Source organism: Mesoplodon mirus (genome assembly GCF_964341445.2).
Source record: "Mesoplodon mirus genome assembly, chromosome: 12".
Classification (NCBI taxonomy): domain Eukaryota; kingdom Metazoa; phylum Chordata; class Mammalia; order Artiodactyla; family Ziphiidae; genus Mesoplodon; species Mesoplodon mirus.
Genome location: NC_138988.1, coordinates 4,742,172 through 4,769,960, shown reverse-complemented (window position 1 = coordinate 4,769,960; position 27,789 = coordinate 4,742,172). Strand labels below are relative to the sequence as shown.

The following is a 27,789-nucleotide window of genomic DNA, read 5'->3' as shown; positions in this document are numbered from 1 at the left end:
CTGGTATGTAAGGCGAGCAGGCAGACCTGGCGGCCTCACGCCTGGGTAGGGGGCTATCTGCATCTGCCTGTGAAATGGCTCCTGGGAGCGTCGCCTCCAGTGACACCTCCTCAACCTCCACACTGGGGTCGTCCAGGTCATCTGGGTCTGAAAAGCCAGGTAAGCAAAGGGAGCGGCTCCTCCCTCATCCGCGCGAGCCCGTTCCCTGGGTGTCCTGAACCCTTCTTCCCCGACCCTTCTCCTCCTCTCTCAGTCTGGCCCCAGAACCCACCCCAGGGGCAGAAGAGCTGATGCCAGAGGTAGCGGGGGCCAGGGAAGAGAGCAGAGGGGGGCCTCCCCGGCTGGAGCCCATTTGCTGTGGGCGAGGGCTGGCAGCCCAGCTGCAGCTGCAGCTAGTTGAAGGGGCCCGAGCAACAACGAAGCAAGCGTTCGACGCTTGACTGGGCTTTGGATTTAGGGCTGCGTCCCAGTTTTCAATCAACAAACAACGTCTCAAGGATTCTCTGGATATGGGGTCCACTGAGGCAAACAGACCCATTTTATTCCTTCCAGGTGCTCCCAGTATGGTAGGCAAGCCTGCCTCATTATAGATGCCATTTGATAATGTGGCGTGTGCTTTAGTGGTGGGGACCCAGAGGGCTGTAGGAGCCCGGAGGAGTCGCCTAACCCCCTCTGGGAGGTCAGGGAAGGCTTCCTAGAGGAGGTGACTCTGAAGGAGGGATAAGCCTCACCCAGGGGAAGGAGGGCTGGGGCAGGGGCAGTGTTCTGAGTACTTGCAAAGACTCCTCTGGAGGAAATGAGGGGTCCCAGCTGCCTGGGAAGCACAGGGAGAGGTGCTCAGTTTGGCTGGGGTCCAAATCTCCATAATGTTTAGGCCTTGAAGGATGAATGAAAGCTGCTTGGCGGCCACGGCCGCCCAGGCCGAGGGAACAGCATGGCGCAGGCTGTGGCCTGGAGGGGAGAGTGCTGGTGGAGTGCTTGGGAGCTGCGCGGTCTTCCCGCTGACTGGGGCAGAGCTGGGGGAACCGCGGTGATGGGGGCAGGGGCTGATCAGACTGGGCCTCCAAGGCCAGGTCAGGTGTGTTGGCCCTTGTACTGAAGGCAATGGAGGAGAGGGTTGGAAAGGGGGAGGAGACTGTGCCCCGGGGGTGGAGGCAGAGAAGCCTATGGGGAGCGGGAGGGGCTCCAGGATGTTCGCCGGGCACTTGTTTGGGTGTCTGGGTAGGTACGGGGGTGGACACATTTGTGCGGTAGAGAAGATGGGGGACAGGTTTTTGGGGAGCTGTGAGTTCTGTTCTGGACATCCTGGTATACAGCAGGCATCGAATAACTGTGGAATGAGAAGCTGAACACAGTTGGAGGGCCGGGGGGAGGAAGGAGACTTGGGGGTGGCTCCTTGGGACAGGGCATGGTTTGGGGGAGACAGGGCAACGGCTAGAGCTGTCACCCCAGGCTAGGCCCCTCCAGAAACGCTCTAACACTGCAGCTGGGAGGGCTCAGACCGCCTTAGGGCCCCTCCCCGCCGTGGGAGATGGGGGATGGGGAGAGTGAGACTCTCCTGAGGTCCCGGCTGACCTCAGGTTCTACGGATTAGCAAAACGAATATTCTCAGACGCTAGGCTCCAAACAAAGGAGGTTGAATTTGATTAAGTCTCTTTACAAGTTTTGCTGAGATCTAGAGTTTTGGGATGGTGGGTTTTTTCTACTTTAAAATGCGGTTTTTAAAAAAAATATGTTTTAGCCACGTGATTCCTTTTCTGAGCCTTTAGTTTTTGCAGATTGGTCAGAAATCAACATTTGTAATCACCATGTTTAAATCAGGTTTCATATTTAAACCACTTTTATGTGCTTCATGGTGACTGACAACTGTCTCTCTCCTCACCCCTGGATCCTACTCTCCTTTGCAACTTTAAAAAAAAAAACAAAACAGCTTATTGAGATAATAATTCACATAGCATACAATCCACCCATTTAAAGCATACAATGGCTTTTAGCACATTCACAGTTGTATACCCATCTCCACATTCAATTTTGGAATATTTTCATCCCTTCTAAATGAAAACCTGTACCCATTAGCTGTCACTCCCCATCCCTGCCCACCTCCCAGCCCCTGGCAACCACCAATCTACCTTCTGGCTCTGACCTGTCCATTCTGGACATTTCATATAAACTGACTCATACAATATGTGACTTTTTGTGACTGGCTGCTTTCACTCTGCATAATGTTTTCAGGGAAGTACTTCATTCCTCCTGTTGCCTGGATGACGTTGCATTTTATGGCTATAACACGTTTTATTTATCCATTCATTAATTTATGGACTTTTGGGTTGTTTCTACTTTTTCGCTGTTACAAATAATGCTGCTATGAACATTTGTGTAATTTCGGTGTGGACCTGTATTTTCTTTTCTCTTGAGTATATACCTAGGAGTGAAATCCTTTTGTTACTTTTTATGATGAAAACTTTCAAGCGGACACAAAAGTAGACTGAATGGTACAGTGACTCCCTGCTCCACCACCCACGCATCTGTTACCAACCAGCGTTCTTGGCTTCCTTAATCAATAGAAATTAATCAGAGGCCAGATAAGAAATTCAGGCAAGGCTTTATTGGGGCCCCTGCTGCAGCAGGGCGGAGCGAGAACAAGTAACAGTTTCCCTTGCTAGCTTGCTCACTCAGGTGGGAGGCAAACTTTTTCCTTCTATGGGGTGAGAGTAGGGGTGTGTCCAGGGGTCAGGCCAGAGGGGTGGCCTAGGAGGCTTGCCCACCTCTGTGGTGGTGTTGTGTGCACCGGGCATGCCCAGTACCCTGCTTTTGCTCCTGGCTCTTCAGAAGAAGCAGTTGGGCTCCTTGGTCCTTTTGTATCTTGTTGTCTATAATTTGCCCCAACTGGGCATGCACGCAGTTATTTTTAGTCCCTTATAGCTTCTTTCTTTTTTTTTTTTTTTTAACATCTTTATTGGAGTATAATTGCTTTACAATGGTGTGTTAGTTTCTGCTTTATACCAAAGTGAATCAGTTCTACATATACATAAGTCCCTTATAGTTTCTTTGTATGTCATTGATCAAGGAGACATTTGTCCAGGGGCAAGCACTGCAGCAAAGTGTCCCAGGTCCCAGTCTGTCTCATTCCCCCCTGAGGGATTCTACACCCCTTATTCTTAAAGGGTAAGGGGCCAAAGGTCTCTCCTTTTGAACCTTCTTCCTGCTAGACAGGGGCCGCAGACCCTAGCCTACCCTAGTGGTGTAGAAGTCCCTCGCTGACTATTCCAAGGACCTGTATGGACCTGGGCCACTCTCCACTGGAATGGGTTGAATTCCTTGAGACATCATGAGTCTTTACTTGAAACTGTTGGAGACTGGAAGACACAAACTTAACCAGAAGGTTAAACAAACAAGGGCCCTAAAGGAGAAGAACAATAGCCATTAAAGGGCCCTAGAAAGGGAAGGAAGCAGGTTAACTTTGGGAGGGCTTCCTTAACTGTTGACCAGACAGTGGAGGTGATGTCGCCCCTGCGAAAATTGTGAAGCTGCTCTGCCTGGGCATATATTTCCTTAATATTAAATTCTACCTGTCCTGTCGCATTGGTCCAGGTGCAGCAGGATGTATTAATTATCGCACAAACTCTACTTCGTTCTGCCAGAAGGTAATCAAGAGCTAGATGATTGTCAAGAACTACATTAGCCAAAGAAACAAGAGATCTTAAGTCCCGTTAAGGCTTGTCTTGTCTGTTCCATCATATAACCAAGCTGTCTAGTGAGATTCCTCAGTGTTGTTTCATGATAGGTAAAGCCTCCCCACGGAGCTGCCAGCCCTATGGCCAGCCCTGCCCCTGTTAAGATCATTTCTAGTGCTCTCTGGGTTCGCTGATGAGCTGCAGTGGTCCTGTTACAGATAAAAACCCCTCTTATCCCTATAGTCCCTAGAGTGCACTCTCCTATGAAGTGAACTTTATCAATGCATTTATACGCTCTAGCTTGGTTGGAAAAGGACAAGGGCCTGGCCATAATTCCATAACATCTGATGGTTTGGGTGTCCGCAGAGGAAAAACAAACACTTCTGGGGTGCAGAACTGAATGTCTGTCTCACGGTTGTTAAGAGAGGACAGCCCTTGAAGGACATAACTCTTGTTAGTACTTAAAAAATTAGGGGATAGGGCTTCCCTGGTGGCGCAGTGGTTAAGAATCTGCCTGCCAGCGCAGGGGACACGGGTTTGAGCCCTGGTCCTGGAGGATCCCACATGCCACGGAGCAACTAAGCCCATGCCAATACTACAGAGCCCGTGAGCCACAACTACTGAGCCCACATGCTGCTACTGAAGCCCGTGCGCCTAGAGCCCGTGCTCCGCCACAAGAGAAGCCACTGAAATAAGAAGCCCGCGCAGCGCAACAAAGAGTAGCCCCTGCTCGCTGCAAACAGAGAAAGCCTGTGTGCAGCAACGAGGACCCAATGCAGCCAAAAATAAATAAATTAATTAATTTTAAAAAATTAGGGGACAGCAGACCCTTATGTTCATAATTCAGCATATAAAGCTCTACAACATTTTTAACAAGATGCTCGTGTACGCTCCTGCTGAGTACAATAGCAAAAATGACAAATAGGGGTCCAGTCCACTACATCATTTTACTTATCTGTTGATGGTGCCTGTCTTTTTTTTTTTTTTTTTTTGCGGTACACGGGCCTCTCACTGCCGTGGCCTCTCCCGTTGCGGAGCACAGGCTCAGCGGCCATGGCTCACTGGCCCAGCCGCTCTGTGGCATGTGGGATCTTCCCGGACCGGGGCACGAACCCATGTCCCCTGCATCGGCAGGTGGACTCTCAACCACTGCGCCACCAGGGAAGCCCCAATGGTGCCTGTCTTTGAATAGGTGTCTCAGATTTTCCACTGGCTCACAGGTGTATTGTTCTTCTGTTGGAACCTGCGGAGTTTCTGGAGGTAAAAGCTTTAGTCTGGACAAATGTACCCAACTAGATATCCCATGCAGTCTGACAGCAGTAGGGGTGGTTAAAATTACTTTATAGGGGCTCTTCCATTTTAGCAATAGTTGGTCTTTGGGGGACCCCTCTTTCCAGTTCTAAGAAGAACCTGGTCCCTGGGGTTTATTTGTGAAGGACCTGCTCCTTCCTCGGTAGTGTTACTGGGGGCTGGCAGTGCCTTGTGGGCCTAGTCCTGGATTGCCTCCTGAACTTTTCCTAGATTAATAATATATCTCAGGGCCTGGTTCACTTCCTCATCCAGTAGAAAGTCAGTAGTAAGAAAAGACCTCCCATAGGTCATTTCAGACGGGCTAAGTCTCAGACCATTCCTGGGGCTACACGGACCCTGAGGGGTGCAGTAGGAAGCAAGTTGGTCCAGGGTGCATGAGTCTCTTGGCAGAGTTTTGCTAAGGTTTTCCTTAAAGGATGGTTCATTTTCTCTACCTTCCCTGAAGACTAGGGGTGCCAAGAGGTGTGTAGCTTGTAGTCTATCCCTAGAGCCATTGTGAGCCCCTGTGTGATTCTGGCTATAAAACAGGGTCCGTTATCACTGTGGAGGGACTTTGGAAGTCTAAACCGAGGAACTGCTTCTTTTAAAAGGGACTTACAGGCTTCCACAGCCTTTTCAGATCACATGGGGAAGGCTTCGGCCCATCCTGTGAAAGTATTGACAAACACCATAAGATATTTATACCCTGACCGTGGGGGCATTTGGGTGAAATCTAACTGTCAGTCTTCCCTCCCAGCCCGATATGTCCCTCGGCATTGAATTGGCCTGAGTAATGAAGGGGGGATTGGATGGGCCTGTGGGTTATTATGGGCACATAAATCACAGGCAGGTGTTGCTTGTTTTACTGTTCTTTTAAGCCCCTTCCCTGACAAAGCCTTTTGCATCTAGTCCCGTAGTCATCCCTCCCGCAGTGGGTGGCACCATGGAAGCTCTTAGTGAGTTTCCATTTCTGGGCCTCAGGAATTAGAACAGTATCCTCCTCTCTGTACCAGCCTGTGCTTCTCTTCTCATAGCCCCATTTCTTAGCATTTTCTTGTTCCTGTGGGGAATACTGGAGAAGGCTAGGGAGTTCAGGGGGGCCAATCACTAGGGCCATAATTTGCTCAGGTTCTTGCAATTGAGCTGCCTGTTTTGCAGTTTGATCAGCTTTGCTGTTGCCTTGGCTCACAAGGGATCCATCCCTCTGATGGCCCCTGCAGCGGATTACTGTTACCTGGGTCAGGAGCTGCACTGCTTCTAAAAGAGCCAGAATCAAATCTTTGTATTTTATGGGGGAATTTGTAGCGATGAACATTGATCTTTCCAAATGGCAGCATGTAGCACGTGGAACCCATATTTACAGTCAGTAAAAATATTTAATTTCTTATCCGTCCCTAATTGCAAATCTCTCATTAATGCAATTAGTTCAGCTTTCTGGGCCGATGTCTGTGGGGGGGCAGGGCCTTGGCTTCGATTCCGTTCATCTAGACTAACTGGCATACCCTGCCTTTTGGGTTCCCATTTCTATAAAACTGCTCCTGTCAGTAAACTGTTTGACCTCAGGGCTGTCAAGAGGTTCATCTAGATCAGACCTGCTGGAGCAAGTTTGTTCTATGGTCTCTGTACACTGAGGCACGAAGTCTCCACTCTAGACAGCTGGAAGCAGAGTTGCTGGGTTCAGGCTTTGGCACACCTCTAAGATAATGCCGGGGGTGTCCAGTAGGAGGGCCTGATATCTTGTTAACCTTCCTCCAGTCAACCAATGATGTCCTTTGACTTCCAGCACAAGTTGTACCTGATGAGGGGTTGGCACACCTAAGTGTTGTCCCAGGGTGGGCTTGGAAGCTCATTTACCAACAGGGATGTGGCCACTACTGCCTGCTGGCGGCTTGACCATCCCAGGGCCACTGAGTCCAATTGTGTTGAGAAGTAAGCCACTGGTGTCTGACCCGGCCCCAGCTTTTGGGTCAGGACCTCTCATGGACGTGTCGGGTGAGGGGCTTGTGCAACGTTGGAAGCCCCAGCACTGCTGCTCTATTCACCCCGGTCTTCAGAGTCTCAAAGGCCTGCTGGTGGTCCTTATTCCGTTGAAGGGGCTCCCTTTCTTCTCCCTTTAGACCCTCACATAGGGGTCTTGCTATAAGGCTATAATTTGGAATCCAGATACGACAGAACCTAGCCATCCTGAGAAAGCCTCAGAGTTGCCTTTTAGTGGTTGGAGACAGTAATGCATTAATTGCTGTTTTTCAATCTATGGCAAGGGCTCGTTCCCCTGGGGTCCAACCCAATCCTAAATATTGAAACTGTTGCTGGTTGAAGATACTTTCTATTGGTTGAAGATACTTTATATCCCCTTCTTGCCAGAAAATTTAGGACCCTAACAGTATTTTTACCTGAGTCTTATTTGGTCTCACTACTTATCAATAAATCATCAACATATTGTAGCAGAGTTCCCTTCTCAAGGCTCAAATCCCTCCGTTCCCTTGCTAACATGTTTCCAAAAAGATGGGGGCTGTCCTGAAAACCCTGTGGAAGTACTGTCCAGGTGTATTGGGTAGCCTCCAGGGTGTCAGGGTCCCTGCACTCAAAGGCATAAAGGTATGGAGAGTCTGGATTTAGGGGAATACAGAGAAATGCATCAGTGAGGTCCAAACCAGAGAAATACTGCGTGCTCCCTGGCACTTGGGTGCGGAGGGGGTATGGGTTTGACACCAGTGGGTGAATAGGGATGACGGCCTCATTCACTGCTCATAAGCGTTGCACAAACCAATACTCCCTGTTAGGCTTCTGAACAGGGAGGATTGGGGTATTGCAAGGGGACTGGCAGGGCCTAATGAGTTTGTGTTTTAGGAATTTGATGAGCAGTGGTTGGCTTCCTCTCAGGGCTTCAGGTTTTAAAGGATATTGTGGGGTTTTTTCCCCCATAATCAAAACTTGATTGAAAAACTGACACCCAAATAGGAGAACGCTGTTGTATACCTTACAAAATTAAACATAATTACATTATCTTAGTAGATTAACTGGAATTACTGAACTGATAAGGCTTTCTACGATAGAACACAAATTCAGGAAGTTGTGTGGATCATTAGTGTTGCTTTCTTCTAAATGAACACCCTTCTGTGGGTCTGGCCTTTCCTCCTGTTGGCCGGCACAACACTGTTGAACAACCTACGTGAAGCACCACTCTCTGAGCACAGCTGAAAACCGTGGTAATCTTGTAGCCACCTGGATATTTTACATCCATAAAATAAGAATTTGTGCTTTGAACCAGCCATTTTTAAAAAATTTATTTATTTTATTTATTTATTTTTGGCTGTGTTGGGTCTTCATTGCTGCGCGCTGGCTTTCTCTAGCTTCAGCGAGCAGGGGCTACTGTTCGTTGTTGTATGTGGGCTTCTCATTTCTCATTGCAGTGGCGTCTCTTGTTGCGGAGCACGGGCTCTAGGCATGCGGGTTTCAGTAGTTGTGGCTCGCAGGCTCTAGAACTCAGGCTCAGCAGCTGTGGCACGTGGGCTCAGTAGTTGTGGCACACGGGCTCTAGAGCACAGGCTCAGTAGTTGTGGTACACAGGCTTAGTTGCTCCGCGGCATGTGGGATCTTCCCGGACCAGGGCTCAAACCCGTGTCCCCTGCAGTGGCAGGAGGAGTCTTAACAACTGTGCCACCAGGGAAGCCCCAAGCCATTTCTTTTTATGTTTTTTCTTTTCCTTTCCAAGGAAGGATCTTGGAATCTCTAGCCAAAGGCATGTTGATTCTTTCACAAGCCCAGCCCATGCAGATCTCTAAGGCAACACCCCTATCGAGCAGCACAAAACCAGGAATGTGGCATCTAAAGGATATTATCTTTTCCAGGGGTATTTTTCCCCAGGCCTTAACCATATTTTTACTGGGGGAACAAGTTTTGCCCTTCCTGGCACCGGGGTATCTCAAACTGGAATGTGGCATCTAAAGGATATTATCTTTTCCAGGGGTATTTTTCCCCAGGCCTTAACCATATTTTTACTGGGGGAACAAGTTTTGCCCTTCCTGGCACCGGGGTATCTCAAACTGCAGGATCTACCGGTTCTCTAATTTCCTGGGGGATGTGTTGGGGAACATTTTGATGACCAGCAGGTGGGCCATCGGGGGTACAAATAGATGCATTCTCTGTTTGAATTCTTTACCTCCTTGGACTCCCCTGTCCTAAGAATATACTAGCTCCTAATTTATTTAGCAAATTTCTTCTGAGGAGGGGGACAGGGCATTCTGGCATATACAGAAAGGAGTGAGTAATAATAAAGGACCCAATTCCACAGGCAAGGGGAGACCTAAATTGCCTTACCTTTGGCTGTCCATCGACTCCCGTCACAGTACAGTCACGGTTGGAGAGGGGGCCAGCTGGCCAAATCGGAACAGAACTGGCACCTCCAGTGTCTGCAAGAAATTCAGTTCTCCTACCTGCCACATCAAGGGTGACCTAAGGCTCCCCTGGAGTGATGAGGATGGATCGAGTGGGATCTGGAGCCGGGTAGGCGCTCTGGCCCCCTCAGTCGGTGTGCAGGAATCTGTTATCTGAGAGATTGGCAAGGAACTGGGGCGGGACGGGGTTGCCCCTAGGGCATCCCACAGGAGGGCTCTCAGGACATTCCCCCTTCCAGTGCCCCCTTCCAGCAAAAGGCACACTGGTTCTGGCCTAGGCAGCTTCTTGGCGGTCTGCCCAGCCTTCTTGACCCTCCAGGATCCCCTCGAGGTGGTGGGTGGATCAGAGCAGCCAAAAGCTGCATTTTCTTTATTAGCCTCTTATTCTTATTGGTCTCCTCTGTTAAGTCTTGGTTGTTACAGACCTTGAAGGCCTCCTCTACCAAGATTGACAATGGGGTTAGGGGCCCGGCCTCAAGCTTTTGTAATTTTCTCCTGATATCAGGAGTAGCCTGGGTGATAAAATGCATGGTCAACAGTGTCCTCCCTTCTGTGGACTCAGAGTCTGTACTGGTGTCCTTCCTGAATGCCTCTGTCGCCCGGCTCGGGAAGACTGCCACATTTTCATCTTTTTCCTGTGTAACCTCTCAGACCTTATCATAATTGAAAGGCTTCACCATATACCCTTTCCTTCCTTCTGATAGACAAGTAATATAGTGTCTCATCCTAGCTTGGCCTGCACAGTCTTCACAGTCCCAGTGGGGGTCATTTCTAGGATTGCATCCCCACCCACCTGATAAATTTGGTGGTGTGGATTGGTGGCCACCAGGCCATCTGCATGTTCCCTGGAGTTTCTCTGTATGCGCTCCTTTTAATCCAGGGTGCAACAGTGGGCCAGAATAACCATGATGTCCTGCCAGGTGAGAGAGAATGTCAACCCCAGCCTGAAAAATTAGTCCCTAAACTTGTCAGAGTTCTCTGAGAAGCTGCCAAACCTCTCCTTACAGATTCGCAATGGAAAAGGCCACAGGGGTCAGAACCTGAGAGCCTAGAGGTGGGAGTATTCCCACAGGGGATTTTTGGACATAGAATAAAGGTGAGAGTACTTACTTACTCCTTAAGCTAAGGTGAAAAAAATATTTCAAAAGTAAATACAGGATCTTTTATCAAAAGCAGCACTCCAGGACAATTTTGTTCTCCTAGAGAGAGAAACCAAATCCAGTCTTGTATCAGCCTGCTCTTAATAAAATCCATTTTCCTAATTAAATTTGACCCAACCTTAGAAAGTCCTGACCACATACAAAATTCTTTTTCCAATGATCCTTTTCTGCAAACCTTCTGCAACTTTGTGTAGCCATATTATCCTGTCCCTTATTCTTTCCATTCAGAAATAACCAGCCCTAGGACAAAAGTCACTTTTTCCTTTTAATAAAATATATTTCAGTTCCTCATATCTTATTTTTTTAAACATTTATTTATTTTTTGGCTGCGTTGGGTATTTGTTGCTGTGTGCGGGCTTTCTCTAGTTGCGGCGAGCGGGGGCTACTCTTCATTGCGGTGCATGGGCTTCTAATTGCAGTGGCTTCTCTTGTTGCAGAGCACGGGCTCTAGGCATGCAGGCTTCAGTAGTTGTGGCATGCGGGCTCAGTAGTTGTGGCTCATGAGCTCTAGAGTGCAGCCTCAATAATTGTGGCGCACGGGCTTAGTTGTTCCACGGCACGTGGGATCTTCCCGGACCAGGGCTTGAACCCGTGTCCCCTGCATTGGCAGGCGGATTCTTAACCACTGTGCCACCAAGGAAGCCACCCTCATACCTTCTTTTCTGAAAACACACATCCTACTTTCCTTAAGCAACCATGAACTGTCTTTAGCATTCCTTGATTGGAATATCCCATAACATCTAGAAACATGTATCTTCCCAAAACACAATTTCTTTCCTTAATGTGCAAGACATGTGTCTAATAAACCCAAACATCTTTAGTTTCCCTCTCACGAGAAGACAAAAGTAGGTAAATATAGACCTGTTTAGCAATTAATGTTCCAGTATTTCATCTTATTTGGAATGGCCTGGATACTCGATGGATTCCTATCATTTGACTTAATTTAGTTTTAAGTTACCAAAATTTAGAGGGACTATTCTAGATGGACGTTTCCAAAACACAATTATTCCCATAGAGTTTATCGTAAAGCTCTTATCATAGTTAAACTTACTTAAAAGTTTAATCACATCAGGTCATTCTCCTTGATGACAGATTTTAAAACAGAAACAATATGTACTTATTGACTTTCAGTAACCCTAGGTACAAATAAAATATTATACTTCGGGCTTCCCTGGTGGTGCAGTGGTTGAGAGTCTGCTTGCCGATGCAGGGGACATGGGTTCGTGCCCCGGTCCGGGAAGATCCCACATACCGCGGAGCGGCTGGGCCCGTGAGCCATGGCTGCTGAGCCTGCGCCTTTGGAGCCTGTGGTCCACAGCGGGAGAGGCCACAACAGTGAGAGGCCCGCGTACCGCAAAAAAAAAAGCTGATGAGTCTAAAGACAGGTCTGTATTAATTAAACTGACAAGCTTAAGTTAGACAAGTTAATTTCTACAGAATCAGAGATCTCATAGTTTTCCCTCTTGAAATTAAAAGGGCCTCTTTCTTTCCCTCAGACTAGGGGACTACAGATGGATCAGGTAATTCTCGGAGCTCAGGCAGAATAGTTACATTGCAAAGGCAGAAGAGAGAAATGCAAGCCCCTCTCTCTCTTTTTTTTTTTTTTTTTTTGTTGTTATTCTTTAAAATCCCACCAAGTAACCCATGACTGGAGTTTCAGGCGATGTGGCTGTGTGTGTTTTTACTTCAGGCTTAAATGCTCCACTGTGCTTCGGCAGAGACTTGCAAGAGCAGTTGGACAGACAAGACTACAAAATACAAAGACACCAGTGACAAAAACTTAAACACACAAACAAGAAACCTTTAGGATTAAGGAGATGAGAGTGCAGGGCTGAGAACCAAGGGACAGGTGAAGGGAAGAGGGAAAGAAAAGACTGAAAAAGAGAGAGAGAGGGGCTCCCCTGGTGGCGCAGTGGTTGGGAGTCTGCCTGCCGATGCAGGGGACACGGGTTCGTGCCCCGGTCTGGGAGGATCCCACAGGTCGCGGAGAGGCTGGGCCCGTGAGCCATGGCCACTGGGCCTGCGCGTCCAGAGCCTGGGCTCTGCAGCGGGAGAGGCCGCAGTGGTGAGAGGCCCGCGTAACGCAAAAAAAAAAAAAAACGAAAAAAGAAAGAGAGAGATTGCCCTTTCAACCCACCCCCTGTGGGTATCTATTCACGCACCAACCTGCGTGCTTCCAGAAAGAGCCAGCGAAGGAGGGAAGACCCTATCCACTGCCTGTTGTGGTGATCAAGCCCAGAAATCAGCCAGTTGTACATCATCTGTGGGACTCTCACCCATGCATACACCAGTATATAGAAAACCGCTGCCTTAGCCCATTCCCAATGGGACTTCTCATTTTCTTTTTTAAACTTTTAATTTTCTATTGGAGTATTGTTGATTAACAGTGTTGTGATAGTTTCAGGTGTACAGCAAGGTGATTCAGTTATACATATACATGTATCTATTCTTTTTCAAATTCTTTCCCCATTTAGGTTATCTTATAATATTGAGCAGAGTTCCCTGTACTATACAGTAGATACTTGTTGGTTATCCATTTTAAATATAGCCGTGTGTACATGTCCCAAACTCCCTAACTAACCCTTCCCCCAACGCTTCCCGGCTGCTAACCATAAATTCATTCTCTAAGTTTGTGAGTCTGTTTCTGTTTTGTAAATAAGTTCATTTGTATCATTTCTTTTTAAAGTTATTTCTTTAATTAATTATTTTTTGGCTGTGTTGAATCTTCCTTGCCATGCACGGGCTTTCTCTAGTTGTGGCGAGCGGGGCCCCTCTTTGCTGTGGCGTGTGGGCCGCTCACTGTGGGTGACTTCTGTTGCAGAGCATGGGCTCCAGGTGCGCGGGCTTCAGTAATTGTGGCATCGGGGCCTAGTTGCTACGCGGTACGCAAGATCCTCCCGGACCAGGGCTCGAACCCATGTCCCCTGCATTGGCAGATGGATTCCTAACCACTGTGCCACCAGGGAAGTCCAGTATCATTTCTTTTTAGATTCCACATATAAGCGATATCATGCAATATTTCTCTTTCTCTGTCTGACTTACTTCACTCAGTATGACAATCTCTAGGTCCATCCATGTTGCTGCAAATGTCATTATTTCATTCTTTTTTTATGGCTGAGTAGTATTCCATTGTACATATGTACCACGTCTTCTTTATCTACTCCTCCGTCGATAGACATTTAGGTTGCTTCCATGTCTTGGCTATTGTAGACAGTGCTGCAATGAACACTGGGGTGCATGTATCCTTTCGGACCATGTTCTTCTCCGGATATATGCCCAGGAGTGGGATTGCAGGATCATATGGTAGCTCTCTTTTTAATTTTTTAAGGAACCTCCCTACTGTTCTCCATAGTGGCTGTACCAATTTACATTCCCACAAAAAGTATAGGAGGGTTCCCTTCTCTCCACACCCTCTCCAGCATTTATTGTCCAACGGGACTTCTCTTGGCGGCAGGAAAATAAAGTTGAGAATATTGGGATGATCGTACTTCCAGCCACATGTTGAGGTTTGAACCTCTATCATTCTCATAAATCTCCAGTCAGGAGAGCCTGCTGGACCAGGATCTGCACTGTGTGAGGCTCGCCTCTCCCACCTCTGCTTGTCACCTGTCAAGGTGAGCTGTTGCCGGCCAGAGGGAGCAGGTCTCACAAGCTGAGAGGAGTGATGCAGTAGCTGCCCGACGTCCACTCTCTCGGAAAGATAGGACAGAAGTAGGAGAGGACAGAGAGGGAAGTAGAGAGATTTCAGGAGAGGAAAAGGGACAAAGGGAAAGCGGGAGGGAAAAAAGACAAAGGGGAAGGGGAAAGCGTTGCCTGAATGAGGCCCCCAGGGGCCAGGAAGGCAGACTTACCAAATGTGGTGACACTGAAACAAGAGGTTCAGCTGGCCACTTATCACCCATGGGGAAGCTGTGTTCAGTGGTCCCAGAGGTGCATAGATCCTCTTCTGGAAGGGAACAATTGTCCCTTTGTGGTGTCACCACAAAGTATGTTACTGAACAGGCTTCTTGGCCTCCTTATCAATAGAAATTGATCAGTGGCCAGGTAAGAAATTCAGGCAAAGGGACTTGCCTGGTTGCACAGTGGTTGAGAATCTGCCTGCCAATGCAGGGGACACGGGTTCGAGCCCTGACCCGGGAAGATCCCACATGCCGCGGAGCAACTAAGCCCGTGCATCACAACTACTGAGCCTGTGCTCTAGCGCCCACGAGCCACAACTACTGAGCCCATGCGCCACAACTCCTGAGGCTCATGTGCCTAGAGCCCGTGCTCTGCAACAAGAGAAGCCACCGCAGTGGGAAGCCCACGCACCTCAATGAAGAGTAGCCCCCGCTCGCCGCAACTAGAGAGAGCCTGTGCGCAGCAACGAAGACCTAACACAGCCAAAAACAAATTAAAAAAAAAAAATTCAGGCAAAGCTTCATTGGGACCCCTGCTGCAGCAGGGGGGAGCGAAAACAAGTTACAGCTTCCCTTGCTCGCTTGCTGAGGGAGGCGTGCAAACTGCTCTCTCATATGGTGTGGGGGTGAGAGTGTGTCTAGGGGTCGGGCCAGAGGGGGTGCTTAGGTGGTCTGCCCACCCCTTAGGGGGTGTTGTGTGCAGGGGGCATGTGCAGTGCCCTGCTTTTGCTCCCAGCTCTTCAGAAGTAGCAGTTGGGTTTTTGGTTTTTCTGTCCATAATTTGCCCCACTGGGCATGCATGCAGTTATTTTTAGTCCCTTATAGTTTCTTTGTATGTCGTTGCTTGAGGAGATGTCTGTCCAGGTGCAAGCACTGCAGCAGACAGTCCCAGGTCCCAGCCTGTCTCAGAGCTGTCACACCAGGCCAGACCGCTCCAGAAACCCTCTGACACTGCAGTTGGGAGGGCTCAGAGCTCCTTAGGGCCCCCTCCCCACCACGGGAGATGGGGAAGTTTTTATTTGCAAGAGGAGAGTGAGACTCCAGAGGTCCTGACTGACCTCAGACTCTACTGATTTGCAGGCTCTGGCCCCAAAATGAATATTCTCAGACACTGGGCTCTTCCTGGCCAGGAGGCAATAGAGGTTGAATTTGATTAAGCATCTTTACAATTTTTGCTGAGATCTAGAGTTTTCAGGTGGGTTTTTTCCCACTTTATTTTATTTTTTAAAATTTTTATTGGAGTATAGTTGATTTACAATTTTGTGTTGGTTTCAGGTGTACAGTATACATATATTCCACGCTTTGTTAGATTCTTTTCCCATATAGGTCATTACAGAGTATTGAGCAGAGTTCCCTGTGCTATACACTATATCCTTAGTAGTTATCTGTTTTATATATAGTAGTGTGTAAATGTTAATCCCAATCTCCCAGTTTATCCCTCCTCCCTTTCCCCCCAGTAACTGTAAGTTTGTTTTCTACATCTGTGACTCTATTTCTGTTTTGTAAATAAGTTCATCTGTACCTTGTTTTTTTTAGCTTCCACATATGAGTGATATCATATGATATGTGTCTTTCTCTGTGTGACTGACTTCACTTAGTATGATCATCTCTAGGTCTATCCATGTTGCTGCAAATAGCATTATTTCGTTCTTTTTCATGGCTGAGTAATATTCCATTGTATATATTGTATATATGTACCACATCTTCTTTATTCATCCATCCTTCCATGGACATGTTGATTGCTTCCATGTCTTGGCTATTATAAATAGTGATGCAATTGGGGTGCATGTATCTTTTTGAATCATGGTTTTCTCTGGATATATGCCTGGGAGTGGGATTGCTGGATCATATGGTAGTTCTATGTTTAGTTTTTTAAGGAACCTCCATACTGTTCTCCACAGTGGCTGTACCAATTTATATTCCCACCCACACTATAGGAGAGTTCCCTTTTCTCCATATCCTCTCCATCATTTATTGTTTGTAGACTTTTTGATGATGGCCATTCTGACTGGTATGAGGTGATATCTCATTGTAGTTTTGATATGCATTTCTCTAATAATTAGTGATGTTGAGCATCTTTTCATGCTCAACTTTTTTGGTCATCTGTATTTCTTTTGAGAAATGTCTAGTTAGATCTTCTGCCTATTTTTTGATTGGATTACATTGTTTGTTTTTTTTGATATTGAACTGCATGGGCTGTTCATATGTTTTGGAGATTAATCCCTTGTCAGTCACTTCATTTGCAAATATTTTCTCCCATTTCATGGGTTGTCTTTTTGTTTTGTTTATTTTTTCTGTGCAAAAGTTTTAAGTTTAATTGGGTTTCATTAAAAAAAATTTATTGGAGTATAGTTGATTTACAATGTGTTAGTTTCAGGTGTACAGCAAAGTGAATCAGTTATACATATACATATATCCACTCTTTTTTTTTTTAAGATTCTTTTCCCATATATGCCATTACAGATTGTTTAGTTCCCTGTGCTATACAGCAGGTTCTTATAAGTTATTTATTTTATATATAGTATTGTGTATATGTCAATCCCAACCTCCCAATTTATCCCTCCCCCCACTTATCCCCTGGTAACCATAAATTTGTTTTCTTTTTATTTATTTATTTTATTTATTTATTTTATTTATTATTTTTTTTTTTGCGGTACGCGGGCCTCTCACTGTTGCGGCCTCTCCCGTTGCGGAGCACAGGCTCCGGACGCGCAGGCTCAGCGGCCATGGCTCACGGGTCCAGCCGCTCCGCGGCATGTGGGATCTTCCCAGACCGGGGCACGAACCCATGTCCCCTGCATCGGCAGGCGGGCTCTCAACCACTGCGCCACCAGGGAAGCCCTGTTTTCTTTTTAAAAATTATTTATTTATTTATTTATTCTTGACTGTGTTGGGTCTTCGTTGCTGTGTGCGAGCTTTATTTAGTTGCAGCCAGTGGGGGCTACTCTTTGTTGTAGTGCGCGGGCTTCTCATTGTGGTGGCATCTCTTGTTGCAGAGCATAGGCTCTAGGTGCATGGGCTTCAGTAGTTGTGGCATGCGGGCTTCAGTAGTTGTGGCTTGCAGGCTCTAGAATGCAGGCTCAGTAGTTGTGGCACACAGGCTCAGTTGCTCTGCAGCATGTGGGATATTCCTAGAACAGGGCTCAAACCCATGTCCCTTGCGTTGGCAGGCAGATGGTTAACCACTGCACCACCAGGGAAGCCCTTAAATTTGTTTTCTATATCTGTGACCCTTCTGTTTTGTAAACAGTTGATTTGTACCCTTTTTTTAGATTCCACATATAAGTGATATCATATGATATTTGTCTTTCTCTGATTTACTTCACTCAGTATGAAAATCTCTAGGTCTATCCATGTTGCTGCAAATGGCATTATTTCATTCTTTTTTATGGCTGAGTAATATTCCATTGTATGTATGTAGCACATCTTTTTTTTTTTTTCTTTTGGCTGCAGCATGCAGGATCTTAGTTCCCTGACCAGGGATCGAACCCGTGCCCCCTACATTGGGAGCACAGAGTCTTAACCACTGGACTGCCAGGGAAGTCCCCACATCTTCTTTTTCCAGTCCTCTGTTGATGGACATTTAGGTTGCTTCCATGTGTAAATAGTGCTGCAATGAAACTGTTTTGATTACTGTAGCTTTCTAATATAGTCTGAAGTCAGGGAGCCAGATTCCTGCAGCTCTGTTTTTCTTTCTCAAGATAGCTTTGGCTATTTGGGGTCTTTTGTGTTTCCATACAAATTGTAAAATTTTTTGTTCTAGTTCTGTGAAAAATGCCATTGGTAATTTGGTAGGGATTGCATTGAATCTGTAGATTGCTTTGGGTAATATAGTCATTTTCACAATGTTGATTCTTGCAATCTAAGAACATCTGTTTGTGTCATCTTTGATTTCTTTCTTTTCTGAGTACAGGTCTTTTGCCTCCTTAGGTAAGTTTACTCCTAGGTATTTTATTCTCTTTGTTGCAATGGTAAATGGAATTGTTTCCTTAATTTCTCTTTCTAATCTTTCATTGTTAGTGTATAGGAATGCAAGAGATTTCTGTGCATTAATTTCGTATCCTGCAACTTTACCAAATTCATTGATGAACTCTAGTAGTTTTCTGGTGGCATCTTTAAGATTCTCTATGTATAGTATCATGTCATCTGCAAACAGTGACAGCTTTACTTCTTCTTTTCCAATTTGTATTCCTTTTATTTCTTTTTCTTCTGTGATTACTGTAGCTAGGACTTCCAAAATTATGTTGAATAATAGTTGTGAGGAAATCTTAGAGGAAATGCTTTCATTTTTTCACCATTGAGATGTTTCCTGTGGGTCTGTCATATATGGCCTTTATTATGTTGAGGTAGGTTCCCTCTGTGCCCACTTTTTGAAGAGTTTTTATCATAAATGGGTGTTGAATTTTGTCAGAAGCTTTTTCTGCATCTATTGAGATGATCATATGGTTTTTATTCTTCAGTTTGTTGACGTGGTATATCATAGTGGTTGATTTGCAGATATAGAAGAATCCTTGCATCCCTGGGATAAATCCCACTTGATCATGGTGTATGATCCTTTTAACATGTTGTTGGATTTGGTTTGTAGTATTTTGTTGAGGATTTTTGTGTCAATGTTCATCAGTGATATTGGCCTGTAATTTTCTTTTTTTGTAGTATATTTGTCTGGTTTTGGTATCAGGATGATGGTGGCCTTGTAGAATGGGAGTGTTCCTTCCTCTGCAATTTTTTTTGAAAGAGTTTCAGAAGGATAGGTGTTAGCTCTTCTCTAAATGTTTGATAGAATTTGCCTGTGAAGCCATCTGGTCCTGGACTTTTGTTTGTTGGAAGTTTTTAAATCATAGTTTCAATTTCAGTACTCATGATTGGTCTGTTCATATTTTCTATCTCTTCCTGGTTCAGTCTTGGAAGGTTGTACCTTTCTAAGAGTTTGTCCATTTCTTCCAGGTTGTCCATTTTATTGGTGTATAGTTGCTTGTAGTAGTCTCCTTTTTCATTTCTAATTTTATTGAAAGGGGAAGCCTGTCCCTTTTTTTTCTGATGAGTCTAGTAAAGGTTTACCAGTTTCAACCAGGCTTTAGTTTCATTGATCTTTTCTATTGTTTTCTTCATCTCTGTTTCATTTATTTCTGCTCTGACCTTTGATTTCTTTCCTTCTGTTAACTTTGGGTTTTGTTTGTTCTTCTTTCTCTAGTTGCTTTAGGTGTAAGGTTAGGTTGTTTATTTGAGATGTTTCTTGTTTCCTGAGGTAAGATTGTATTGCTATAAACTTCCCTCTTAGAACTGCTTTTGCTGTATTCCATAGGTCTTGGATCGTTGTTTTTATTTTCATTTGTCTTTCTTAATTTCCTCTTTGATTTCTTCAGTGATCCACTTGTTGTTTAGTAACATATTGTTTACCCTCCATGAGTTTGTGTTTTTTACAGTTTTTTTTCCTGTATTTTTTATTTCTAATCTCATAGCATTGTGGTCAGAAAAGATGCTTGATATGATTTCAATTTTCTTGAATTTACTGAGGCTAGCTTTGTGGCCCAGCATGTGGTCAGTCCTGGAGAATGTTCCATGTGCGCCTGAGAAGAATGTGTATTCTCCTTTTGGATGGAATGTTCTATAAATATCAATTAAGTCCATCTAGTGTAAAGTTTCATTTAAGGCCTGTGTTTCCTTATTGATTTTCTGTCTGGATGATCTGTCCATTGATGTCAGTGGGGGGTTAAAGTCCCCCATTATTATTGTGTTACTGTCAATTTCTCCCTTTATGGCTGTTAGTATTTGCTTTATATATTGAGGTGCTTGTACGTTGGGTGCATACATATTTATAATTTTTATATCTTGCATTGATCCCTAATCATTATGTAGTGTCCTTCCTTGTCTCTTGTAACAGTCTTTATTTTAAAGTCTATTTTATCTGATATGAGTATTGCTATTCCAGCTTTCTTTGTTTTCCATTTGCATGGAATATCTTTTTCCATCCCCTCACTTTCAGCCTGTATGTGTCCCTAGGTCTGAAGTGGGTCTCTCATAGACAGCATATAAATGGGTCTTTTTTTGTATCCATTCAGCCAGTCTATGTCTTTTGGTTGGAGCATTTAATCCATTTACATTTAAGGTAATTATCAATACATGTGTTCCTATTTCCATTTTCTTAATTGTTTTGGATTTGTTTTTGTTGCTCTTCTTTCTTCCCTTCTTTTGTTCTCTTCCCTTGTGGTTTGATGACTATCTTTAGTGTTGTTTGCTTTTTCTTTTTTGTGTGTGTATCTATTGTAGTTTTTTGGTTTGTAGTTCCCATATGGCTTTGATATAGCAGTCTGTATATGTACAAGGTTGTTTTTTTTCCACTTTAAAATGTGGTTTTTAAAAATATATATATTTTAGCCACTTGATTCCTTTTTTGAGTCTTTAGTTTTTGCAGATTGGTTGGAAATCAACATTTCTAATCACCATGTTTAAATCAGGTTTCATATTTAAACAACTTTTACGTGCTTTACAGTGACTGACAACTTCTCACACTGTCTCCCTCCTCACCCCTGGATCCTACTCTCCTTTGCAACTTTTTAAAAATAACAGCTTATCGAGATATCTCAATAATTCACATACCATACAATTCACCCATTTATAGTGTACAATGGCTTTTAGTATATTCACAGTTGTGTACCTATCTCCACAGTCAATTTTAGTCAATTCCATCCCCTCTAAAGAAAACCTGTACCCATTAGCTGTCAACTCCCCATCCCTGCCCACCTCCCAGCCCCTGGCAACCACTAATCTACTTTCTGGCTCTGATTTGCCCATTCTGGACATTTCATATAAACTAACTCATACAATATATGACTTTTTGTGACTGGCTGCTTTCATTCTGCATAATGTTTTCAGGCAAGTACTTCATTCCTCCTGTTGCCTGGATGACATTGCATTTTACGGCTATAACACGTTTTATTTATCCATTCATTAGTTTATGGACTTTGAGGTGGTTTCTACTTTTGGGCTATTATAAATAATGCTGCTATGAACATTTGTGTACACATTTTTGTGTGGATATATATTTTCTTTTTTCTTAGGCATAGGAGTGAAATTCTTTTGTTACTTTTTATGATGAAAACATTTTTTTAAATAAATTGATTTATTTATATTTTATTTTTGGCTGTGTTGGGTCTTCATTGCTGCGCACAGGCTTCCTCTAGTTGCAGTGAGCGGGGGCTACTCTTTGTTGTGGTGTGCGGGCTTTTCATTGCGGTGGCTTCTCTTATTGTGGAGCATGGGCTCTAGGTGCGTGGGCTTCAGTAGTTGTGGCATGCAGGCTCAGCAGTTGTGGCTCACGGGCTCTAGAGCACAGGCTCAGTAGATGTGGCACATGGATTTGGTTGTTCCGTGGCATGTGGGATCTTCCCGGACCAGGAATCGAACACGCATCTCCTGCATTGGCAGGCGGATTCTTAAACACTGCACCACCAGGGATGTCCCATGATGAAAACTTTTAAACGGACACAAAATTAGACTGAATGGTACAGTGACCTGTGCCCCTACCCCAGGCAGCCATCACCCGACTTCAACAGCTAACAGCTTGTGGCTACCCTTGTTTCACCTACTGCATTATTTCAAAGTAAATGCCAGACTTATCATTTCATCTGTAAACAGTTCAGTATTTATCTTTTATTTATTTATTTATTTATTTATTTGGCTGCACTGGGTCTTAGTTGTGGCAGGCAGGCTCCTTTGTTGCAGCTCACCAGCTCCTTAGTTGCGGCACATGGGCTCCTTAGTTGTGGCATGCAAACTCTTAGTTGTGGCATGTATATGGAATCTAGTTCTCTGACCAAGGATCGAACCCAGGCCTCCTATACTGGGAGTACGGAGTCTTATCCACTGTGCCACTGAGGAAGTCCCAGTTCAGTATTTATCTTTAAAAGATAAGAACCTCTTAAAATAATTGCAGTACCATCAGCACCCTGGAAACAATATCATCCTTAATATCATGAAATATTCCAGTGTTCACATTTGTCTAGTTGCCTTTTTTTTTTTTCCAGTTGGATTGTTCAAATCATGTTCTGAGTCTGAACAAGGCCCCCATGTTGCATTTGGTTAAAGGGATTCTTAGGATCTCTCCTCTCTGGGGCCCTTCCCACGTTTTCTTTTCCTCCTTGCTTGTTTGTAGCAGAAACCGGACCGTGTGTTCTGGAGAGTTCCTCACAGTCTGGGTTTTACTGATTTCATGCCCGTGGCCCTTGCATTTCCTGTAAACTGGTAGTTAGAGCTAGACAGCTGACCTGGTGTAGGTTTGTTTGTTAAAGGACACTTTAATGCTTTTAATGAGCCTTCGTGGAGGGCTGGTGCGTGCCCAGCCCCACGGCGGGCACCGGGAGACCCCGGGTGGCCAAGCAGTGCCCCCCGCCTCTGCTCCCAGGCCAGGGGGCAGTGGCACTGACCTGGGGTGGGGGTGAGGGGTGTGTATTTGATCCCCCGGCCGCTTGCTCACCCACAGTGGGGCCTGGCCAGCGCCTAGTGGGTGCTTCGCTAGGCGTGTTTGTCCTCAGCGGGGTCTGAGGGAGGTCTGGGCCCCGGGTGATGTCCTGCTGTCCGTCCGTAGGCCTGATCCGGAGCGGCGTCCAAGAGCCCCGCCGCCACCCCCCGGTGCTGCGCATGGTGCTGGAGGCTCTGCAGGCGGGGGAGCAGCGCCGGGGCACCTCGGTGGCGGCCATCAAGGTTTACATCCTGCAGAAGTACCCGACGGTGGACGTCCTCCGGCTCAAGTACCTGCTGAAGCAGGCCTTGGCCACAGGCATACACCGCGGCCTCCTCGTCAGGCCCGTCAACTCCAAGGCCCGGGGAGCCACTGGCAGCTTCAAAGTCAGCCGCTGGGAGTGGGGTGGGGGGTGGCGAGGGGCCCCAGGGTGCAGGTGGACTTGCCCGAGGGCTTGAAGCCCAATTCCAGCTCTTTCTTCCCAGCCTCTGGGTGCTGGTCCCCTGCCCTCTTCCCTCTCTCCTTCTGTCTCCTCTCGTTCTTCCTCTGTCTTTGCCAAGACCCCCATCTCCCCGGGAAACCTGAGCACCCACATGGCCCCGGTCACCCTGCTGCATCGCCTCCATCCCTGTTGGGTGTGTTGAGTGACCAGAGGCCGTCTCAGCTGTTTCACTTCTGGGTCCTTGGCGCCCGTGACCCCTTCCTGGAATTCCTTACCACGGGCGGCACAGACCCAACCTTGGCCTCTATGGGGTCACAGAAATGGGGTTTGTTCCCCGTGCTGTCTGGCTCCAGACCCGAGGTCTCCAGACCAGGGCTGACGCCTCCCTGAGCCCCTACATCCTCCTCTTTCAAAGGGGAGGGTCACCCAGAGCTAAGGGCAAATTTGGCCACAGAATTAAGCCCCAGCATCGTGACTGTCAGCTGCCACCAGGGAAATCTCAGGGACACAGACATGGGGTCTGTCTTGTCACTGCTGTGCCCCAGCAAGTAGCAGTTCCTCTGACAGTTTCCATGGAACACGGTAGAACGTTCTCAACCTCCACGTTCCAATCTCTATGGAAATAAGGTGGCTGAGCACAGGGGATCCCCCCTCCTGGAACTCTGGGTGTGTGTGGGTCAGAGCTTGGACACCGGCCATGGCGAGGCCAGGGGCACAGGGTGGGGTGCAGGGGAGCAAGAGAGGGCACTGGGAGTGCGTGTGACTGGGAGACAGGAAAGTGGGCCAAGGGGCTGGGAGGCAGGGAAGGTGGTCTTGGGTACCACGGAGTCAGGAGTGTGTGTGTGCAGAGAGTGGGGGTTGATTCTGGTCTTGGTGGGTAACGGGGAGCCGTGAGGGTCCAGGGATGCTGGGGAGCAGCATCATCAGCTGGGCTCTAGAGGGGCAGGGACCGCCTGTTTGCCAGGGACGCTTGCATCCTCCTGCCGCTCGTACCCTCCCTGATGGCCCCATTGTAAAGATGGGGAGACTGAGGCCAGAGGGGGAGGAGAAGACTTGGGTGAGTCGCACTTGGGCTGGGGTTGAGGCCCCAGGAAGCCATGAACTCTCAGCCATCTGAGGTCCATGTCCGTGTCCAGCTACACAGAAGCGAAGCGGCAGGGAGACTTGGGGACGCGGTGGTGTGAGGCGGGGAGGTGGGGAGTCCGAGCCGCAGTCCGTGGGATGGTGTTGGGGGGGGTCAAAGGAGATTATAGGTTAGCATCTCAGAGATACTGTTAGGGCTCAGTGTGCCTGACGTGCTCCCAGAAGCCTGGCTCTGAGGCTTCCAGGTGCGGGGGTGGGAGGCGCGTGCCCGCCACCTGTGCAGGGAGGGTAGGAGAAGGTTGGGTGAGTTTTGGAGACTCGGGTTCCTTAGCTCCTGATGGCAGCACCCTTCCTCACAGTGCATGAACGGGTGGAATGCATTGCTGGCAGCCGGCATTTAGGAGGTCGTTTTGCGTCCTCTCCGCAAGGCCTTGGCCGCCTTCTTCTCCCCCTCCTTTGGGATGGGGTCTTCTCTGAGCCTCATGTAGGGTATAGGGGCGTGAGATATCCAGAACCTCTGCTCTCAATCCTACGCCGTTCTCTCCTCCTGCAGCTAGTTTCCAAAGACAAAAGGAAAATCCAGCCCAGGAAGACGTCCACCATGACGGCGCCCAGGAGGCCTGGTCAAGCTGAGAGAAAGGACCCCAAGAAACCAGCTGAGTCAAAGAAGAACCCACCCAACCCAGGAGATGTGAAAAAAGGATCCAGGAAGCCGGGAGAGGGGAGGACAGCTCCCTCCAAACCAGGTGCAGCCAAGAAGGTCCCCAAGAAAGGCCAGCAGACCAAGGACCAAGAGGCAAGACTGGGTGAGGCCAAGAAGTCCTCCCAACAGCCAGACAAGGCCACACAGGCCCCTCCCATTGCCAGTGGGCCCGGCGGGAAGTCAGAGGTCAAAGGTGGAAGGAGCAGCCAAGGTATGGATGTGAACGGGGTGAGAGGAGGGCATGGAAGGGGGTTTCTGGCAGCCGCTGGACATGAGTTGGAATGGAGGGGCCAGCTCTGGGGAGGAGGGTTTTCTAGCCAGTGTGCCCTGAGCACTTGGCTTGACTCAGAGAGACAGAGAATGCATGGTAGCTGGTGGGGGTGGGTATGGGGGAGAAGGGCGCAGAGAGAGGAGGAGGGGTCATCTCTGAGACGGGTCAGGGGAGGCTTCCTGGAGGAGGTGTCCCAGGCAGAACAGCTTGTGCAAAGGCCTGGAAGCATGAAGAAGGTGGAAGAAGTACAAGTAGTTGTGTCTGTGTGCACTGGGGGAGGGGAAGGGGAGGTTGTGAGGGGCAGCAGGAGGCTGGACTTTATCTGGAGGACGATGAGGAACCACAGAAAGACTCTGAACAGGGGACAGCTAGGGCCCAAGGTGTTTTAAAAAACGTATCCTGGCCACCATGTGGAAGATGGGTTAAAGGCTAGAGGCAGATACACCTGTCAGGGGCCTTTGGTGTGGGCAGGCGTGGAGCTGTGAACGGAGTGAGGGATGGTCATCCACCATCCCGTTAATCCTCCAACTGTCCGTGGGAGAGAGGCTGCTACCTTCAGTTGGCAGACTAGGGCACCCAGACTCAGAGAGGCTGAACTACTTGCTCCAGGTCACACAGCCTGCAAGTGTCAGAGTGAGGACTGGGCCCTGGGCAGGACGAGGGCTGTGGGACCCCCGAACCTTCCTGCCCGGCAGCAGCTCCTCCTGAAAGGGGTGTTTCTCACATGCCATCCCCTCTTCAAGCAGATACCAAGGCCCACAGGAAAACAAAGCCTGGGAGTCAGAGTTCTAAACCCACGGTCACCAAGGTAGGTGCCTGGGTGACTTCCTGCTCCGGGTCTCCAGCAACCAGAGCTCAGGCATCCCCACCCAGCCCCAGAGGGGTCAGCCGAGGAAGGGGGCAACTTATTTTCCTACAAAGGACAGAGCCCTTTCCTCTCCTCCCCGGCCCTTCAGCGCCCTGAGGATCACCATCCCCATTTTATAGATAAGAGGCTGAGACTTAGAGAGGTGAGGTCACTTGTCAAAAGTGACCCAGAGCTGGGATTTCAACCCTAAGCTCATGGGCTCTGACCTGTGCACCCAGCCCTGCCCAGCTCTGTTCCCTTGCTCCTGGTTTGCTTTCTTATAGGGCGAGAATGCTGCTGCTTCCCCAGCCAAAAAGAAGATGGGGAGCAAGGTCCCTAAAAAGGCTGCTGCCCAGGGGGCTGGGGAGGGGCCTAAAGCCAAGGCCCCTGTTCCTCCCAAGGGCAGTGGGTCCAAGATGGAGCCTGTACCACTGGCCAGGAAGGCAGAGGCCCCTAAAGGCCCGAGAAAGCCTGGCATTCCCACCAAGCCCTCATCATCCAAAGCAGCCAGTAAGAAGGCAGAAGCCGAGAGCTAGAGGCGGGGTGGAGAGAGACTGAGATTCTACTTTTTTATTCCCCTAAAAACTATCACTCTATTTCACTGTAACCTATTTATCAATAAAGACTTTTTCCCCCACAAATTGGTGTGGAAGGAGGCTGAGGTCTAAGGATTTGGCCATCCAGGGCTAGGACCCAGATAGAAGCTTCTGCCCTGGGGAGATGCAGACCGCTGCAGGGATCCAAAGGCACGTAGGCACCTGCGGAGGCACTGGAAAGGTGTTTAATCCAGCCTGAGATCTGGGAGTGCTTCCTGGAGGGGGCAGCTTTTGGTCTTAAAGGATGAGTAAGAATTGCCAGATAGATGAGGGGAAGGGCCTTGCAGGCAGAGGGCCCAGAATGTGGGGTGGAGCTGGAAGATGGGGATTTGTGGGTTTGAGAGGAGAACAGGTGGGGGAAGGGTGGCATGAGCCCCTGGGCCGTGGAGATGGGGCAGGAAGGTGTGGAAGGGTGGACTAAGGAAGGCAGACGTTGTCTCGGGGGCAGTGGGGAGCCAGGGTGGGTTATAGGCAGGGAAGAGGCTGACGTGGTGTGTGTTGAGAAGGAGCCCTGTGGCTGTGGAGAGGCGGGGTTAGAGGAGCTGAGAGGAGGTGCGTACCATTCGACTAGTCACTGAGCAGGACTGCGGGCCCCTCGGGAATCCTCAGAAGGAAGAGAAAGCGCAAAGGCCGTCGGGTGGGAATGCTCTTGACAGGCATGTGGAGCTGCAGCGAGGCCCATGTGGCTAAAGCCCACATGGAGACAGAGGTGAGGTCTGGGGTGTTTTAAAAACGTATGTGACACTCTTCCCATGGAGAGCTGGAGTCTGTGCCCCTGGCCCCTTGAACCCGGGCTCTTTGATTGCTCGACCAATAGACTACAGTGGAATTCACATTAGGACAGTTGCTGGGCTCAGGCCTTAAGAGACTGGCAGCTTCTACTTCCTGTGTGTGGGTTGTTTCTTGTTGTTTTTTCGTTTTTTAATAGTTGCTCTTAGAACTCAGCCACCATGCTGTGTGGAAGCCCAA

General features: G+C 47.7%; 2 protein-coding genes across 2 annotated transcripts; one reads left to right on the top strand and one right to left on the bottom strand.

Annotated features, from left to right (window-relative positions):
* Positions 1–74: 74 nt before the first annotated feature.
* On the top strand, positions 75–26,760 carry H1-8 (H1.8 linker histone; the record flags this gene model as incomplete). Its single annotated transcript, XM_082638953.1, has 5 exons — positions 75–159; positions 23,005–23,264; positions 24,957–25,317; positions 26,121–26,185; positions 26,509–26,760. The coding sequence occupies 5 exons, from the start codon at positions 75–77 to the stop codon at positions 26,758–26,760; spliced, it is 1,023 nt and encodes a 340-aa protein (XP_082495079.1).
* On the bottom strand, positions 7,891–8,324 carry LOC309814065 (small ribosomal subunit protein eS27-like). The gene has a single exon (XM_082639419.1). It carries the CDS (start codon positions 8,206–8,208, stop codon positions 8,050–8,052), a length of 159 nt encoding a protein of 52 aa, XP_082495545.1. The 5' UTR covers positions 8,209–8,324; the 3' UTR covers positions 7,891–8,049.
* Positions 26,761–27,789: the final 1,029 nt, after the last annotated feature.